The 20,047-nt window shown below is 37.8% G+C and overlaps 1 protein-coding gene across 9 annotated transcripts in view; it reads left to right on the top strand.

The window, feature by feature from the left end:
• myo6a (myosin VIa) overlaps positions 1 to 20,047 on the top strand; it is a 57,896-nt gene that overhangs the window by 21,057 nt on the left and 16,792 nt on the right. For all 9 annotated transcript variants that reach the window (XM_081379362.1, XM_081379365.1, XM_081379368.1 and 6 more), the window contains exons 3-22: positions 5,367 to 5,436; positions 5,562 to 5,635; positions 5,862 to 5,991; positions 6,778 to 6,883; positions 7,046 to 7,101; positions 7,189 to 7,286; positions 7,512 to 7,676; positions 8,779 to 8,859; positions 10,523 to 10,703; positions 12,363 to 12,507; positions 12,708 to 12,865; positions 13,067 to 13,158; positions 14,414 to 14,486; positions 14,604 to 14,731; positions 14,815 to 14,910; positions 16,030 to 16,200; positions 18,203 to 18,241; positions 18,822 to 18,915; positions 19,651 to 19,781; positions 19,865 to 19,942. In XM_081379362.1, the coding sequence (XP_081235488.1) occupies positions 5,367 to 5,436; positions 5,562 to 5,635; positions 5,862 to 5,991; positions 6,778 to 6,883; positions 7,046 to 7,101; positions 7,189 to 7,286; positions 7,512 to 7,676; positions 8,779 to 8,859; positions 10,523 to 10,703; positions 12,363 to 12,507; positions 12,708 to 12,865; positions 13,067 to 13,158; positions 14,414 to 14,486; positions 14,604 to 14,731; positions 14,815 to 14,910; positions 16,030 to 16,200; positions 18,203 to 18,241; positions 18,822 to 18,915; positions 19,651 to 19,781; positions 19,865 to 19,942 (2,166 nt within the window). The remainder of the gene's footprint in view (positions 1 to 5,366; positions 5,437 to 5,561; positions 5,636 to 5,861; positions 5,992 to 6,777; positions 6,884 to 7,045; positions 7,102 to 7,188; positions 7,287 to 7,511; positions 7,677 to 8,778; positions 8,860 to 10,522; positions 10,704 to 12,362; positions 12,508 to 12,707; positions 12,866 to 13,066; positions 13,159 to 14,413; positions 14,487 to 14,603; positions 14,732 to 14,814; positions 14,911 to 16,029; positions 16,201 to 18,202; positions 18,242 to 18,821; positions 18,916 to 19,650; positions 19,782 to 19,864; positions 19,943 to 20,047) is intronic.

Genomic DNA, 20,047 nt, shown 5'->3' on the forward strand with positions numbered 1-20,047 from the left:
GAAGACTTTTGCTAATCAAACTGTTTTGGTTACAATTGACTTTTATGGACAAAAAAACCCTCAAAATATGCTCTTTTGATGTTCCACAGTAGAGTAAAGGATGACAGAATTTTCCTTTTGGGTGAACTATTGCTTTAATGGTACAAAAGTCATTTTATTGACCCCCTGAATACTGAGGTTTGCTAATGCAAGAACTCATGTTCTACAAAAAGAAACACGCTCTTAAAATGCGTTAGCTGATCATTTGGGCCTGCGTATTTGTGTAATGTTTTTTGTAGCCTTACAAGCTTGCAATTCTTCAGCCTGACATCAGAGGGTGTAAACCCATAAAATATGATTTAGTGAGAGATATTTATAAAATAGGGAATGGCAGTTAGTTAAAAATCAGTTTTTTAAGTTAGGGATAATGTACATCCAGCCGGTTGTTATCTCAGAATAAACCCCGACAGGGTGATCAGGATCAGGGCTTCCATCAGCCTGAAGGGGGTTATTCTGAGATAACAACCGGCTGGATGTACATTATCCCACTTATTACACGGCTACTTGCCGCATAAGTAAATAAGTAGACGCTAATTATTGATCTGAGTCGAAATATTTTATTAGCTCTTTAAACGCAAAGCTTCCGCGGAGAATGCACTTATTACACCGCATTTCCTCACAGAAATAATTATTAGATTCGACTGAGTTATTTTATTAGCTCACCAAACGCAAAACTTGTGTACGCATTGTGTTTGGCACAAACCATGTTTATCTTTATTTTTCTACATTGTGTCGTACTGTGGTTTTTGAGGGTTGTCACACTACTTCCTGATGCTGACATATGTCTAATTGTTTGAGATTCATAAGTGACAGACGAATTTGCATCTTGGATTGGACACAACCTTTTAAATGAGAATTAGTTTCTCCTCAGGTGTTTAAGTTTATAATCCTGCTTATGCGTAGGAGCACAGCTACTTGGGCGGAGTGGCTACTTGGGCGGAGTGATTAGCGCAGCACACGAGCCGCCCTGTTGTTGATTTAGCTGTGCTCCTACGCCTAGTGAGAATATAGTTCCCAGTATTTATACGATTAAAAATGGTCTCTGTCTCATATAGCCTTGTTATTTGTACACGCTGTGACTATACAGATCACAACATGTAAATAGGAAAATGTTTGCATTATTTTGTCACTTATTGGGATTAGTATGCTACCATTATCCATTTACATCCAGTCTTTGTGCTAAGCTAGGCTAGCGGTGGGTGCGTCAAATAACACTTACAGAACGCACGGAAATGAAAAGGGTATGTATGGACTTATCTAACTCTGGGGGATACTGTGAATAAGCTAAAGTCCCAAAAAGTCGGAGTGTTCCTTTAAGAACCACTGACAAATGTGTTCTTAACTGTTCTTAAAAAATAAATCATATTTTACCTGACTTGAGTAATGTGAATTTGCGTCTAAATGAATTGTGATGAGAAAACATGACCATGTACAGATAACCAATGGCAAGAAAACCTGACACAAACAAATGACTGTGCTTGATTATGAGCCAGTTGAACTCACGTTAAAAAACTCACATTACCTGTTTAAATTATTCTAATGAATCCTGAACTCCTGATCTGAATCCATTAGAGCGGTTAATGAATCATTAAACAACTGACTCACTGATCTGCAAGTTGTCATTGCTTTCAGCCTTGCCCGTCTTGAAAGGAAGTTTTGTATTTAACTGAACTTTAATACAATTTCTCATCAAAAACTGACTGATGTAGTTCATCTGAATGTACAGGGTGGGCCATTTATATGGATACACCCTAATAACATGGGAATGGTTGGTGATATTAAAGTCCTGTTTGTGGCACATTAGTATATGTGACCATGACATATACTAATGTGCCACAAACAGGACTTTAATATCACCAACCATTCCCATGTTATTAGGGTGTATCCATATAAATGGCCCACCCTGTAGTTTTAATGTACTTTTATCTATGTGTATCTTAAATGTATGTTAAATGTGTATCTTTAACTAAGAACGGTCAGTTAGTAATGATTAAAAAGTGTATGTTTCACAAACCTTAACTACACAAAGTAGTACACAAAATGGACTTCATTTCACGGTGGTCATTGTTAAAATGACTGAAGTGTGGAAGGGTGAATAGGAGCCACAGTTCTGTAGAAAACCAAGCCAGACAGGACTTATAGTTCAGGCTGGAAATGAAACCGCTCACTCTCTCACAACTCTTACTGGTTGTCAAGGAACACCAGTGAAAATCTCATTAAAAACCGCATTCCAAAGGGAAAGTTCTGTTGATTTAAAGGGCTTTTAGGAAAAAGCTTGTGCTTTCAAAACAAGGAACTGCTAATATGATCTCATAATGAGGTAACTTGTGTTTTTGTCATGCTTCTGTCAAAAACATTTTTTGCACTTCACAGATTGTTTGCAGAATCAGCAGAATGAGTTAAATCTATGGCTGAATGCTTGTGTTTTCAGAGCTGCTGCAAACATGTCCTGTTGCCCATATGGAGTCCGGCCCTCTCTGGAGCTTTACACACATTACAGTAGCAATAACTCTGTGTGTGTGTGTGTGTGTGTGTGTGTGTGTGTGTGTGTGTGTGTGTGTGTGTGTGTGTGTTTTCACGTCTGACAACTACAAGACAGCTTGTTGTGTGCAGCATTACATCTCGCCCATGTGATTTGTGTGCAGTGTGATGTCGCCGAGCTGTGAAAGCACAATGGGGTTGTCTGTTTACACGCTACAAGAGTGTGTGTGTGTGTGTGTGTGTGTGTGTGTGGAAGACACACTATTGTCTGATACCACAACAGAAGCATGGAGGTGGAATACATAAAGTGGGAACCGCACATAATTAGTTGTAGTTGTGTTTGCTAAGACAAGCATCAATATTGCTGTCAGACCCCAAGTATTAAAGGGTTAGTTCTCCCAAAAATGAACATTCTGTCATTAATTGCTCACCATCATGTCGTTCCAAAGCCGTTCATCTTCAGAACACAAATGATTTAAGATGATTGAGGTTTCAAAGAGTTCATAAAGTGGCCGTAAAAAATCATGAGGAAGTGTTTAATCCAAGTCTTCAGAAGAGACTCTGTATTAGTGCTGGGTTGAAAGATTGACCAATTGATAAATCAATATCAATTCTTAAATCCTAATGGTCGATCTTTTAGTCTTTGCTGTTTTCAGTTGATGAGTGAACAAAACTTGATTAAACATTATTTGTAGAGCACCTGTCGTCCAATAAATCGCAAGCTTTGTTACTCTTGATATGAAACAAAGTGTCAGCTTTCAAATTCTGTCAATTTTATCACGAAACAATAACAGGGTTTTCGCGGGGTCTTAAAAAGTCTGAAATTCTGAACTTTAAATTTAAGGTATTAAAAACGGCCAGATTTTCATCCTAGGTCTTAAATTTCATTTAGTCAGGTCTAAAAAAGTGTTTACCCTCGTTCATTTCCAGAAACGCTGGCCGCAGAAAGTTATTACAAAGTAGCAAAAAAGCATTGAGTTGTAGCCTACAAAGCAGAGCCCTAGAGCAGGGGTCTCCAATAGCTTGTGGCTTGATATGAGCTAGCTCGCCAGAGGCCGTTCACATATCGCGTCTTTTGCGCGCTCAAGTTTGTTCAAATGTAGGCGCGCGGCAAGCACGCTCATAATTGAAGCGACGCGTTAATTTTTTTTACCAGGTGCAACAAGATGAAAAAAATCTAAAGTTTTCAGAATGCCACAAACGCACCGCAGGTCATGTGACAGGAACCAACCAATCACCCCTTTCCATAACAACATTGAAAGCTCAGTCAACATGAAGGATGGGGTGCACTCAAACACTACTAATAAATATAAGCTAATGTGTAAATGTCAGTAATTTATCTTTTTTGACTCTTTTTTGAAAATTATTTAAAGGCTGAAATATGAGGTTTATCTTTGTATAAAACCTTTTTTGTCAAAACTTTATTTGAACTTGTACATGTTAGTAGATAACATGTTACAAGACACTCTTTTAAAATCTGGCCATCATTTTTAATGGTATTTTAATGTTTACGTAAACAAAAAGTGCATATTGATGCTAATCAATTTGTTATTTGCTGTTTTTCGACATAAAACTTGTTGAATTAAGTTCATTCTGTAGTATTAGTACTTTTTGAACAGGATTCTGTGATAACCGTGATAATTTTGGTCACTTTAATCATCTCATCATTTCCTCTCTAGTTATGATCAACAATAAATCAACAATAATTGTGTTTTTACAATATAATATGCAAAAGTACAATTTTCTATTAAAAAAATATCTACCTCTCCCTCTCTCTCACACACACACATCAGATAATCCTAGATAGATAGATAGATAGATAGATCATGTCTCAATCAGTGCTTCGACTGCAGAGAGATGCCAATAAAACATTTAGCTACATAGGTGCACAATATTACATATCCATTATATATTTTTTCTTAACCTTTAATTGAATTGGGATTTAATTGGGAAAATCTAAATGGAATTGTGAAAATTGTGTCGATGACCAGCCCTACTTTATATGATGAACAGATTTAATGTAGGCTTTTGTTCAGCTACTGTACAGATAGAGAACTTGCAGAACAGTAAACAGAAGCTCAGCTGTAATTTCTTGACACAAGAACCACTGAGGTTTGTTTTCACATCAAGCAAATACGGTTGAGCTTTCATTTACTGTGTTTGATGTGCTTTATGTGGTAAACACACAATGTCCTCTATGATGTCTTTCTAAATTTTATGAATCATCATTGTTTTGGTGAAGTGGATTCTCAAGTTTGAGTAAAATATCTTTTGTGTTTCAAAGATGAATAAAAGTCGAATGGGTTTGGAACCACATGAGAATGAGAGAATTTCAATTTTTGGGTGAACTTTCCCTTTAAACTTCAGCATGTAACTAATTCTGCATTTGTGCTTTAGACATAAATAACACTTTAAAGTGTGCAGCTTGTTGAAGAGAGACATTCAGAATTGACTTACATGCACCTAGTAACACCTTAACCGTCCAGAACCCCCTAGCAACAGCATAGCAACATGCTAAAAACACTGTGAACGCCACAAATTAGTCACCGCAATTAATACGGTAAACAACATCTAAGCAACTGCATATCTAGAGTTCCCTAGCAACACCCTGTCAACCCTCCACAACTCCCTAGCAACACCTTAGCTTCATGATTCCAAATACTGCTTACTTTTTTTTTTCACTGACACACAGAATCCAGATTATGAAAGTGCTCATTAACGTTCAGTGCAAGCAGAGAGTTGTATGATTGTGCATGTGCAAGAGAAGGCGTGTGGCACTTTACACTTGTTTTCACAGGCTTTTAGCGTGCCGTACGGTTAATGATAGTCATTTCTCTGTGTTCCAGCACTTTCAAGCTTCTGTCAATCAAGTCTTCCCTGCTGAAGATGATGTCAACAAACATGTGGAGGACAACTGTAAGTGTCAATGTGTTTGAGATGTACATGTTGGTCATGTGTTGGATAAAATGACACAGTTCACTAATGGGTGTGTGTGTGTGTGCGTGTGCGTGTGTGTGTGTGTGTGTGTGTGTGTGTTACAGGCTCGTTGATGTACTTGAACGAAGCCACGCTTCTAAATAATGTCCGTGTGCGCTATAGTAAAGATAAGATTTATGTAAGTATATTCTTTGTTGCCAATGTTGTCATGAAGACACTATTCTTTATGTCCCCTTCATGCTTACTTCTCTTCTATGATTGAATGTTATTAATTTCTGAAATCCCTAAAATTAATTTTTATGTACAAATTTTCAATATTCAGTAATATTTGAAAATGGTTGTCTGCAGAATAAAAATTAATTTATTGGTTCCTTTCTTGCTGCTCATTTTACTTTGTGTTCTAGACATTTGTTGCCAACATCCTGATTGCTGTGAATCCGTATTGTGAGATTCCCAAGCTGTATTCCCCAGAGAGCATCAAACAGTACCGGGGCCGATCGCTGGGCACTCTGCCACCTCACGTCTATGCAATTGGTAAGTGGCCGTGGACCTACATGCTACATTTAATCCAAAGGAAGGGATATTACAGTGCCCCTATTATGCTATTTTAAAGGTTCCTACAACAGATTTACATGAATCCTAGGTCAAAAAACTCTTTTTCTCATTATATACATTGCAGCATCATTACTTTTCTCAGTGTCTGAAATGGTTTGATCAAGGATTCAGTCTCTCTAAACCCCTCCTTTCTGAGAGCCTACTCTGCTCCGATTGGTCAGATGGCCCAGTCTGTTGTGATTGGTCTACTCTGCTCTGATTGGTCAGATGACCCAGTCTGTTGTGATCGGTCTACTCTGCTCCGATTGGTCAGATGACCCAGTCTGTTGTGATTGGTCTACTCTGCTCTGATTGGTCAGATGACCCAGTCTGTTGTGATTGGTCTGCTCTGCTCTGATTAGTCAGATGACCCAGTCTGTTGTGATTGGCCATAGGCTGGCATTATGCAAATTTGTTATGTAGGTTTGTAACAGGAAGTGAGACTGGAATCACTGACAAATCGTTTCAATAGTTCAGATTCGATTCTTTCTTTAGGAGACAATAGCTTTATTCGTCGTGCACTTTGATCTTTGACACTTTGCAGATCTTTTACATTCATAAAGGCTACTACATTACACACTACATGAAAGGATATTATTGGAAAAAGCATAGTAGGGGCACTTAAGGCTTCTCAATGATGTACACAAAATATATACTATTAGCTTGAATATGTAAATTGGTATTTATTACTCCCTGTATATACTCATACCTATTATTTATGTTTAGCGGATAAAGCTTATCGTGACATGAAGGTTCTGAAGATGAGTCAGTCCATCGTTGTGTCGGGAGAGTCAGGAGCTGGAAAAACCGAAAACACCAAGTTTGTTCTCAGGTATAGAAAGGACTCAATAAAATAGTTTGAATAAAAGGAAGAGATGCATTTCTACATAACACTCCAATCCTTCGTTTTAACACTAAATACGTACATGATATGAATTTAGGAATATGAATATGTTTAATTTAATGTGAGATGGGTTGTTCTCTCCTCTCACAGGTACTTAACTACGTCTTATGGTACAGGTCAAGACATTGATGAAAGAATAGTTGAAGGTACGCTTGAATGACTAATCTAAATTTGTACCCCACTATACTTTAACTAATGTAAGTTTAAGTCTGTTTTCCATCACTCAATTCTAGCAAACCCTCTGCTCGAGGCATTTGGAAATGCCAAAACTGTCCGAAACAACAACAGCAGTCGCTTTGGGAAATTTGTGGAGATTCACTTTAATGAAAAGGTGCGTCTTGTACAAAAGTCTCACTAGAGTCAGATAAATCTAATGCTTTGTAGATATCAGTGCAAAGTTTTACTTTATCACTGAGTTTGTTATCCTCAGAGTGCGTGGCGCAACACCATGTGCTGTTGTTTTTTTTAGTTGATATAGTGAGTAGTGATGCATGTGTGATTTTGTAAATGAATTTGTCAGACATTTCTTTGCATGCAGTGCTGATTTGTTTTCCAGAACACAGTAGTTGGTGGTTTTGTGTCCCATTACCTGTTGGAGAAGTCCCGCATCTGCACGCAGGGTCATGAGGAGAGGAACTATCACATCTTCTACAGGCTGTGCGCTGGAGCTCCTGAAGACATCAAGGAGAAGTTCCACCTCAGCTCTCCAGACTGTTTCAGGGTGTGTGTATCCTGCGTCTCACAGACCCACTACACTTACATTACACTTCAACTTCTTTAAAATAGCCATGCGTGCAGATTTAGACCCCTGTTTACCTCTGGTTTCAACCTGTTTACACCTGATGTTTTTGGTCCATCGGACCCGCCCATAGACCCTCTCCTTGAAGAAATCAGGACAGAAGTGGTTGAAAGTGGACAAAAGAGACGGATTAAACACCAGGGGTAAACGAGAATGTGTCTCCCTCGTCTACTTGTGATCCGATCGACCAAAACACATCTTAATACCAGGTGTAAACAGGGTCTAAGTGACTCAACAGTGCGTTTACATGCACGTTCTTAACTCGATTATGCTTAATAATAAGCCATCAATGCACATGGTAATGTAAAGGCGACGTAAACCCATTTTCCTTTACCGGAGTACGGTCATAAACAGCTTAAGCATAAACCGATTGATTTTTGCAAACTCTGACCCAAGAAATTATTAAAATGTGTTCTCATCTTGTGCAGAAGTGGTTCAGCCAAAATTCTGCATCCGTAACTGTGTAAGAGGAGAGAATATGGGTCTAAGCTTCTCGCTGATATTTTGGAATACTCTTGGGTTTTTAATGCTTTATTTAACATCAAAACTGACATAAAAATGGAATACTCTAAATCAGATACACGGATAGTTAGGTTTTGACCTCAATACCAGGGAATAACCTGATTTATTAATGAAGTCTTGTAAACGTGGTTTACTTGCATTGCCAGGTTATTGGTTTGCATGTTAACCGGGCTGACGGGCTAATTCATTAAGCTGATTTCTGGGAGTTATCAGCTTATTATCAATGTATTGATGTATGCATTTGTCAATAAACATTAACAAACAACTTTATTTTGACATTTGGCTTCCTGAACATATATTTTTATATGCATTCTACTTATGACAAGCACATGTCAGTTCTTAATTTGTGTTATATTAGCATGACAGTATTTTTTGGCATATTCAGGTTGATCATGAGTGTGATCAAGCAAAGTGTTGAAGTTTCATTATTGAAATAGTCATTCATAAATATCTGTAAGCTAAACCATGTTTATTGTACTTTTCTTTTCTTTTTTTCATCTAGTATCTATGTCGAGGATGCACGAGGTACTTCTCTACCAAGGATTCAGACAAGCTGATTCCTAAAAACCGCAAGAGTCCAGAGGTAATACATTTATTTTCTATCAGTTGTCTGTGTAATCAGAGGAACTGCCATCAGTGTGGCTTAGAACGACTCTAAAGGTTATTTGAGAGGGAACTCACTTGCCCTCACTCTAGTATAAATGTTTTGGATACATCTGTAAAAGTTAACAGCAAAGATTTGTTGCGTTTTATACTTCAGTTAAAGAAGTACATTCCAATGGAAAGCAATTTTAGCGTTCTTATCCACCAATTTGACACATTTTCACACCAATCATGTAAAATTGATTGATTTTACTGGAAATAATTCATAGTTGTGTCATTTTTAAAATATTCTGTTTTCAAAGTTTTGGATTAAGGGGGCAATAGGGTCATTGGTGAGATGGGTGGAGGAATAGTCATTGATGAAGGGGTCAGTGGAGGGTCACTGGGACGTGATTCTGGATTTATAGATTTGCTGTTGATTTAGGCATGATACGCCTCAGCACTGATTCGTCTCAGCCTTTGCGAGTGTCTACACTTGTGTTTGGTTGCTGGCCTACGGCTTGATATTTCACAGATACAAGGCACTTGCTTATGACCATGTATGTCGAATTGTTTATAATTTATGCATGATTGTGTTCATACTAATCTAATCACTGCACTAATCATCGTTGTGTGTGTGTGTGTTTGTGTGTCCCTGATACATCAAAGGATGGGCAGGTGAATATGTGTGTTGTGCAATCAGTGGGACTTTGGTTTTCTTCTCTCCTTTCGGGATATAAATACATGACCTGGGTCCAATGTATTTCTTGGAGGACAATGATAATTATATTGTGCCATTTGGAATGTGGGTTCACTAGTTTTAATCGATTTCTCATCGTTTCCTTGTTCCTTTAGTTAACAAACTTGAAGGAATATTCAACTTGAATTACACTGGTTACATATTAACCTTTGTGCATTATATCCAAATTTACAGCAAGTTCCTGCCATGGCCATGTAACGCTTAAAAGCTAAATAAAAACACACAAAAAGACAAATATATTTGACCCAGATCTTGTAAAAGTGGTAAGTTACTTTCATTTATTGGGAGCTAAACTGCCTTTTCCCTCCTGGTTTGGCTTTTCTTGGCTTTCCATAAGGTAACGGGATATTCCTCTCTTAATATTCCTGTTTATGATTTGACACAAAATATGTGTTAAAGTCACTTTCAAAGCAAGCAGCTTTCTGTTGGTTAACATGGCAAATTCACACGACGACAAACTTGAGCAACTCTTTCCACTTAATATGACTTTGCCTGCAAAATGTCTCTGAACAACAGTAAATGTGACTGCAACTACAAGACCTCAAAGCAATAAGCAAGCACGACTATACAGTAAACTTACTGTAATTTGGTTGTCTTCAGTTACATAAGAGGGACCGAATAACTGCATGTAAGCATATTGGATTTGATCTCAGTTGACAACCTGAAGGCGATGACATGGAGACTACGACAGTCACGAGTTTCACGATGTAGCTTTGTGGATATATTTAAAGGATTACGTGGAGATGATGTTCTGCTGCCCATGTGCTTATGGTTATGCTGTGTAGGGTAACAAAACTTTGAAAATAAATTGATTCTAGTTGCTGTGCTTTGAGCAAACATGATGATAAGCTCACGTGTTTCTGTTCTGAACATGCATGAGTCTAACTTGAGCGTTGTTCCTCAGCTTCTGAAGGCCGGTCCTCTGAAAGACCCTCTGCTGGACGATCACGCCGACTTCAACCGAATGTGTGTGGCCATGAAGAAGATCGGTCTGGACGACACAGAAAAGCTCAACCTGTTCAGGGTGGTGGCTGGGGTTTTGCACCTTGGAAACATTGATTTCGAGGAGGCTGGAAGCACCTCAGGTAAACGGAGAGCTAGTGTAGCTCCTGAATATACTTACTACACAGTTATTACACACACACTGGTCTGGTGCTTACTGTTAAAATACTCTTTTAACTGTCAACCCTGAATCCATTTTAGAGTTTTTGACTAAAGCTACATTTTAAAATCTTAGGTAGGCTTTTTATATTGCTCTTTTATAGTATTTTTACTTCTTACTCACATTATAATAGCTAAGGGATCTGGCATGGTATCAAAACACCAGCCAGCTAACTTTGTGTTTATTCTCTGAAAGCTGCCGACGGTGAAAATAATCCAGACTATAGCACTATCTACAAACTTGTAGGGTTTATACATTTGTAACCAGCTGTTTAGTTTTCAGTCAAATTGGTTTCTTACTTACCAGTTAGACAGAACAAGTTGCTGTGAGTTTATTTTACATTGCAAAGAAGCGCTTTCATTATGACTTGCTGTTTCTGACTGAAAACTCACTTGAGCCAGGTGGATTAGTGTTGCAACTGTTAAATAAAGTTAAATCCGTTTTTGAAATACTTGAAATAAAGCTAAACAAATATAAATATCTCCATCCATCCATCCACCCACACACACACACACACACAACTGGTCAAAAGTTTTAGATCGGTAAGATTTTTTTATGTTTTTAAAAGAAGTATCTTCTGCTCACCAAGGCTGAATTTATTCGATAAAAACAAAAACAAAACAAAAAACAGTAATATTGTGAAATATTATGACAATTTAAAATGATTGTTTTCTATTTTAATATATTTTAAAATATAATTTAGCTGTATTTTCAGCATCATTACTCCAGTCTTCAGTGTCACATGATCCTTCAGAAATCACTCTAATATGATGATTTGCTGCTCAAGAAACATTCATTATTATTATCAGTTGAAAACAGTTGTGTATGATTATTTTTCAGGATTCTTTGATGAATAGAAAGTTCAAAAGAACAGCATTTATCTGACATAGAATATTTTCTAACATTATAAATGTCTTTACTGTAACTTTGGATCAGTTTAACTCATCCTTGATGAATAAAAGTATATTTCTTTCCCCCAAAAATAAAATTTAAATTCTTACTGACCCCACACTTTTGAAGGGTAGTGTTTAATGTTGCAAAAGCTTTAGATTTCAGATAAATGCTGTTCTTTTGAACTTTCTATTCATCATAGCATCATGAAATAAAAAATGTAAAAAAATGTTTTCAACAATGATAATAATCATAAATGTTTCTTGAGCATCAAATCATCATATTAGAGTGATTTCTGAAGGATCATGTGACACTGAAGACTGGAGTAATGATGCTGAAAATACAGCTTTGATCACAGGAATAAATTACACTTCACTATATATTCACATAGAAAATAACTGTTTTAATATTTCACAATATGACTGTTTTTGTTTGTATTTTTAATCAAATAAATGCAGCCTTGGTGAGCAGAAGATACTTCTTTTAAAAACATAAAAAATCTTACAGATCAAAAACTTTTGACCGGTAGTGTATATTAACTTTACATATTTGATACATATATGTTCCCTCACAATAAACATCAGGTCAATTATAAAGCAGATCTTGATGAAAACGAAGAAAAGCATCTAGGAAATGTGTCTGTGTATCGTGTTGGTCTCTCACTGCACTGCTGTTGATGTGTGTGTTTCAGGGGGGTGTGTCTTAAAGAAGACGTGTGGCCAGTCGTTGCAGTTCTGTGCCGAGCTGTTGGGTCTGGATGAGGAAGATCTGCGGGTCAGTCTGACCTCCAGGGTCATGCTCACCTCTGCAGGGGGCGTCAAAGGCACAGCCATCAAGTAAGAGCCAAGTCTCGTGCCCTCTGATGAAGAATTGAACCGAGATGCTTGGAATCCAGTGGGAAACCAATCACAGCCACGGCAATCCCTAACCAGAGATAAAAGCAACACTGAGTGCTTTCCCTTGAGTAGTCACGATACCCAGCGTGAAAGACACAGTTGGTTTTAATGGTGTAATGGTGCTCTTGTGTCTTCTGCAGGGTTCCTCTGAAGGTGGAGCAGGCCACCAGTGCACGTGACGCTCTGGCTAAAGCCATCTACAGCCGTCTCTTCGATCATGTGGTCACCAGGATCAACCAGTGCTTCCCCTTCGACTCGTCTGCTCACTTCATCGGTGTGCTGGACATCGCTGGCTTTGGTACAAGACCGTCTTTGCTCAATTTTCATCGAGTCACCTGAGCCATTAATGCCATGTGGCTGATCATTCAGATTCCATTTCATGCTGTTAGGATCCTTACAAAAATATAACGAAATATTTGCCATTTATGTTTAGCTTTCCAAATATCAGAACTGAAGCTAACCAACTGTAAAACCTAATTGTTCTCTTCCTTTTCCTCAGAGTATTTTGAGCACAACAGTTTTGAGCAGTTCTGCATCAACTACTGTAATGAGAAACTGCAGCAGTTCTTTAACGAGCGCATTCTCAAAGAGGTGAGATCATCACAGCTCATTCACAACCGCCTCACTGTCACAATTTACACCAGAACATCTGTGTTTGGACATATTAAAGCTACTGTCAATTATCTTCCTATTACATTTTCTTTAATATTATATATTACATACACTAGTTAAACAATTTGAGGATTTGAGACCTTATTGAAAAAGGCTTACCAATAAATGAGTACTTATTAGCAAGGATGCATTGAACTGATCAAAAGTGACAGTAAAGACATTTATAATGTTTTCTAACATTACTGGAAAAAATATATATATATGACAGTTTCCTCGAAAATATGAAGCAGCACAACTGTTTCATCATTAATGATCATAAATGTTTCTTGAGTATCAAATCATCATATTAGAGTGATTTCTGAAGGATCATGTGACACTGAAGACTGGAGTAATGATGCTGAAAATACAGCTTTGATCACAGGAATACATGACATGTTAATGTATATTCACATAAAAAACACTTATTTTAAATTCTAAATATATATCACAATATTACTGTTTTAGCTTATTTTTGATCAAACAAATGCAGCCTTGCTGAGCAGAAGAGATCATCCCAGCCCTAAACTTTTGAACAGTAGTGTATGTTAGCTTTCTTTCTGCACATATTCGTGTTGCATTATGTATTTGTGTTGCCGTATTCATATGTGTGCAGCGTACAGAGCGTTCATACAAAATGATGATTCATACAGTACTGTATATCACAAACATGTACGTATCGCCTTTGTTTTCAATTTTTTTTTTCATACAAATATAACATTGTAAATATTCACATGGAGTATTTTCAAAATTCATTTATCAACCGCAACAAACTGAAAAGTGATGAAATTACATGAATAGAAATCAGCAATTCACTTACATTGTTCATCAAATTAAACAGAACAACCCAAAAAAAATACAATGCAGAAACAAATTCAACAGAATTTGAGAACAGCCGTTTTATAGTCGTTATCATAACCAGTGTGGAACAAACAAACAAAAACGTTTTATTCAGTCATTCATTCATTTTTATGTCTTTGCTTTTTCTTTTACACATGATTATGCGTGTTTTACATCTTTTCTGGCAGATTTGCCACAAGTTCACTGCATTTTGCTGTAAATAAACAGTTTAGTTTTTACAGAATCAACCAAAACTGAGGATTGTTTTGGTGGTGCACTGATAAAAAAGTCAATATTAGCCATTATAAAGCATGAGCTGGACTGATATCTTGTCTGTCGTTCTGTGTTTGGTTAACAGGAGCAGGAACTGTATCAGAAAGAAGGTCTGGGAGTCAATGAAGTCCATTACGTGGATAATCAGGACTGTATAGGTCTGTGTCTCATTAAACATGACTCTACGCCACAAATATATGATGTTTGCACTCTTTTATAAACCAGAAGGCTGAATCTTTTAGCATGAATTTACCTTTGTATCTGCATCTGTTCAGACTTGGTAGAGTCGAAGTTAGTTGGCATCTTGGACATCTTGGATGAAGAGAACCGGCTACCTCAACCCAGTGACCAGCACTTTACTGAGACCGTCCACAGCAAACACAAGGAGCATTTCCGCTTGACCGTGAGTCACACTTCACATCAGCCCTCGTTTCAGCATCTCACTCCAGTTTAGTGGCTTTAGTTTTTAAATCGCGCGTCTCTCAGGTTCCCAGGAAGTCCAAGCTGGCAGTGCACAGGAACGTCAGAGACGACGAGGGCTTCATCATAAGACACTTCGCTGGAGCAGTCTGCTATGAAACGGTACACACACACACACACACACACACACACACACACACACACACACTTCCATTGATTTTATATCAGGTGATATTTTCTATTGCTTAACCCAAGTTCTACCCCTAAACTGCTCATCACAGAAACATGCAAAACACTAGATTAAAAGAAAAACACTTTCTCTTTTGTCCACTTTCAAACACTTCTGTCCTGATTTCTTCGAGGAGAGGGTCTATAGGTGGGTAAATGTATGGGTTTTTGCAGATCTTTCGATCTAATGGACAACATAAGCTCACGCAATTACATATGAACGCACCCGGAGACGACTGGATAAACACGTGGAAAGCATCAGCTTTAGTTTCTGCTCTGACAGCCTCAACACCAGCCGAACGCTGTGAGTGTGTGTTAGAAATCAGGAATGATGAGGAGAGAACATTGTGCTTGATACGTTTTTCATCTTCAAACTAAACTTGAGTCTTCAGCCGACAAAGTTTAAATCCCGTCTGGCTAGAGCTCTTCCCATAATGTTTATGCATTAGATCAGTAGGCGAAGAGAAGACGGTCTTTTGAGGCTGTTTGAACACATTCGACCACATGAGTGTTTACACTTTGAAAGCAATCCGGTCGAATATGTTCTCGACTACCTCTGGAAGTGGACGAGCTCAAACATTTTAGACCCCGTTTACACCTGTATTTAGCGCCGTCCACTTGTGATCCGATCGACCAAAAACATCTTAATACCAGAGGTAAACAGGGCCTTAGACTACTAAAACTGATATTAAAATGTATAAAAAATGTATACAAATGTGTACTTAAAACAAAATCTACATTGTACCCTGCATATTGATAGCAGTTCCCTGATGCCTGCAAATTGTGCTCACAAATTGAAAGTGAAAAGTGACCCCGGTGTTATCAGAAATACTGGTGTTGTCACAAGTTAATTTACCAGTGTGAAGATTTCCTCACCGTAACATTCCTAGAAGCCAGCACTCTCCTAAAATCACTACTTCACAATCTCTCATGTGTCCATTTATTCCAGATATTGTTTTCACTCTATCTGTTGATCTGCTTCCTACAACAGTGTTTTAAAGTGTTGTGATACAATACTTGTGTGAAACAGACCTCTTTTCCTCTGTCTTTCAGACTCAGTTTGTGGAGAAGAATAACGACGCTCTTCACATGTCGTTGGCGTGTCTGGTGAGCGAGTCGAAGGATAAGTTCATCGGCGAGCTCTTCGAGAACTCCAACCACTCCAAAGACACCAAGCAGAAGGCCGGCAAGCTGAGCTTCATCAGTGTCGGCAACAAATTCAAGGTCAGTCTCAAGATCATTTAGTCTAAGTAAGCGTACTGTTGGCGGTGGAAACGCAAGCCGGATCAGGGTTTACCGTCCCGAATCGTACTGTACTGTACTGTAAACGAGCCGTTAGTCTCACAGCTGTTTGACGGGAAAAATAGTTCAATTCAGTTTGATGTTTCAAGTCATAAAAAGTCTGAAATATCCTAAAGTCCCCATGTAGTCAATAATTGCATCCCTTAAAACTCATATTTGATCACCAAAATGACAAATGTAAATGTTTTTTTTTTATTTTTTTTTTAAATTCTTCATGCCTTACAATAGCTTGAATGTAACTTGATACCCTTGCCTCATGTAGTATTCGCTGGTTCTATGAATATGCAAATGAGCCCCGCCTCCACTCACTCACTCAGCTCAGAGATCCACTGGTTGACGATCACACGTTGATCTGATTGGTTACAAGGTAGTTTGTGGCGTCAGAAACACCAGCGATTTCAAAGCGTGTTTTTGAGACTGTCTTTGGTTCACTGCAGTTTTAAGGAGAAAATACTCAGCAATGGTGTCGACATTTGCACATGGTTTGTCTTAAAGCATATTAAAAACACCACATAGACGTATAAACAACACTAAAAGCTGAATTTTCACCACAGGGAGACTTTAAATGGTATAACAAAAGTCTTCATGTCATTTAAGAAGTCTTAAATTTGGGGATGTAATAGCAGTAATGGTGATACGGGAACACACTGATCGTGCTCAACCGGACCGGCTCTGTTCCAGTCGGCGAGTCCTGACGTCTGCAGTGTCTAAACACTCGAGTCGAAGAGTTTAATGTTGCCACTGCCAGTCATCCTCACAAAGATGTCATTAGACATATATCTGTGACTATGCTGTGAGGAAGCGTTCCCTGTCGAACAGCATTCATGCTTATTTCTCTCATTTTGTCAAATCTTTTTTTCTTAATTACACATCTTGTTTTGATGTTTCTTTTATATTTATTCATATGTTAACATTGCAAGTAAAACATTTTTAGGCTATTAATTTTGTTCTACAGACGGAATAAAGTGGAACCGCATTCTGTAAAAATTCTCTCATTTTAAAAATAAAATTAAGTATTCTTTTATTTCGATCTGCAGCCAAATGGTAGCTTATGTAGGCTATATATAACTGCACTTGTTTATGAATATTTAATAATAATAGTTTAAATAATGTAAGTTGCTTTGGATAAAAGCGTCTGCTAAATGATTAAATGTAAATGTAAATAGTCTAACAAATTTAAAAAAAAATAATAATAATATTTGTGAATAAAATGATTTATATACACTCCAAAAAATGGCACAATATTGTATGAGCCTGATGGACTTTTTGGCCTTTTGAAAAATACCATCTGATGATTCCTCTTTCGATAACTTTTCTTTTGTGGGAAGCCATTCTGCAATATTCTCCTGTACTCCAAAGCCTTAAATGACTTTATCACAGTGCAGTCGCTCACCAGTACCAGCACGATCTTTAACGAGCAGCTGGAAGTAGAAAAGTAAAGGCATTTTAAAATAAGAGTTCCAGTGTATTTTGGTCTTTATAATTATTTTATGGATATTATTGTTATTTCATTGACACAATAAGCTGTATCTGACGTTTAGTTGAAAGTAAACTCTTCTCTCTGGGCCGACCCGTTACAGGAAGGAAAGACTAAGAACATTATATTCAACACATTCAGATTTTGCAAGTATTTGGCACAATAATCCTTTTATTTTCTTTCTTTAAACACATTATTATTATATCAGCAAAATCTAATATTGATCCACCTCTAAATTCTAATGTATTGATGTGTTGCATATATTGCAAACATATCTTGAGTGTTTTAAACGTGCAGTTGCCCTGTTTAATTAAGTCAAAGAATCTGAAATACATGCTTTAATCTGAGGTTGAATGGCTTTGTTCTGTATGGATATACTCGTACAATATTAATGTTATTTGCGCGGGTCTTAAATTTGATGTGTTTTTTTGCTTCTGTCTCTCACAGACTCAACTGAATATTCTTCTGGAAAAGCTGCACAGTACTGTGAGTACATTTTTGTTGGGATTTTCAGTTTTACCTTAATGTTATATATCATCGCTGTCGGGCAGAAACTTCGTAGCTCCATTTTTTTTTTCATAAATCATTACAATAGGTCACTATTTTTGCCTGTCTGTGGGTTTTGCAAATATTTAACCAGTGAAAAGTATTAAAAAGAGCTTGACTAAACCTGGTAACTCCATTGGATCATCAAACTGTCAGTCAAACCTCATAACTCCGCCCACCTCTATCTTGAATGAAGTGCCACACACAGTCTGGAGCGTCTCTGCTTGTGTGCTGGTCAAAAACCTCTCTAGCTTGATTTTGGTCAAACGTTAATAATATAATGACACATGCAAGTGCATCAACTTTGACAACGCAGTGTTTTTTAAATATTATTATTATTATTATTTAAAAAAATGTTTTTTCCTTCCTGAAAAGTAGCTGTTTTGGACATACAAGATTTCCTCCGACAGTGACGATATGTTACACATATATGAGCTCAGGTGGCACAGTAAGATTGTTTGAAAGCGATGATGTGTTTTTCTGATTGACAGCTGGTAATGATTTTGCTGCTGTGTTTCAGGGTTCAAGTTTTGTCCGTTGTGTGAAGCCCAATCTGAAGATGGTCAGCCGTCAGTTTGAGGGAGCTCAGATTCTGTCTCAACTACAGTGCTCAGGTACACACACACACACACATACACAGACTCTCTCTCACACAGGGGGTGTAATACTTCATTGATGCCTTAAATACTGGACGGTTCTGTATTATACGGAGCGGTTGGCAACCCTACACACACTTTCTGCATTTTTACTGTAATTTAGTCAGTTGTTGTGGGAAGAAGGAGGTGGGAACCGGCGAACATTTAAAGACTTTAATAACCAAATAAATAAGCAAATACAAAATGAAAGACAGAAGCCCCTCATGGGCGACTGCTGTCACATATAACAAAACACAACATAAATCCAGGCCTGTCCTCTCTCGCCTTTATGCCTCCGCTCCTCCGTGAGAGATACGAGAGCGGTGCGTCGCGCAGGAGTCGCTCATCATTAATCACGAATGATGAAACACCATTTCAGTAATTATATATTATGAATGCAGCTTTTATGACCTATTTTTAATTGATAGACTACATGAAAAACTGTAGCATGATATTCATCTTGTTATGGTGAAGAAGGGAAGCTCATGGACCAACTACATGGAAGCTCAAGCATCAACTACCTATTATTTCAAATTCCACACGGTTTCACAGTTTTACAGACACTAAGAGTCTTTGCTATCAAAAAAATCGAATTGACAAATCAGTCAGAGTCTGCAAGCCGACCGCTGGACTGCTACATGTCGAAAGCGTTGTTGCATTCTGTCTGTCAGGATCAAATGCATCATAAGCTCATAATCATGTGTGTTCTCTCAGGAATGGTGTCTGTCCTGGATCTGATGCAGGGCGGCTTCCCCTCGCGAGCGCCCTTCCACGAGCTCTACAACATGTACAAGCAGTACATGCCCTCCAAACTGACCCGACTCGACCCGCGCCTCTTCTGCAAGGTGTGTGTCACAGCGTAAACACACTTCTCTAGATCGTTCACATTTTACAAGCACTTACATAGTTTTTTTCTTCTCCTCAACAGGCTTTGTTCAAAGCTCTGGGCCTGAATGAAAATGATTATAAATTTGGTTTGACAAAAGTTTTCTTCAGACCTGGAAAGGTGATGTATTTTTATATATTCTAAAAAATGTTTTTATCTATCCATCCATCCATCCATCCTTTCTTTTATCCATCCATCCTTCATTTCTTTATCCATCCATCCATC

This window comes from Scardinius erythrophthalmus, assembly GCF_964197995.2.
Source record: "Scardinius erythrophthalmus genome assembly, chromosome: 11".
NCBI classification, from domain to species: Eukaryota; Metazoa; Chordata; class Actinopteri; order Cypriniformes; family Leuciscidae; genus Scardinius; species Scardinius erythrophthalmus.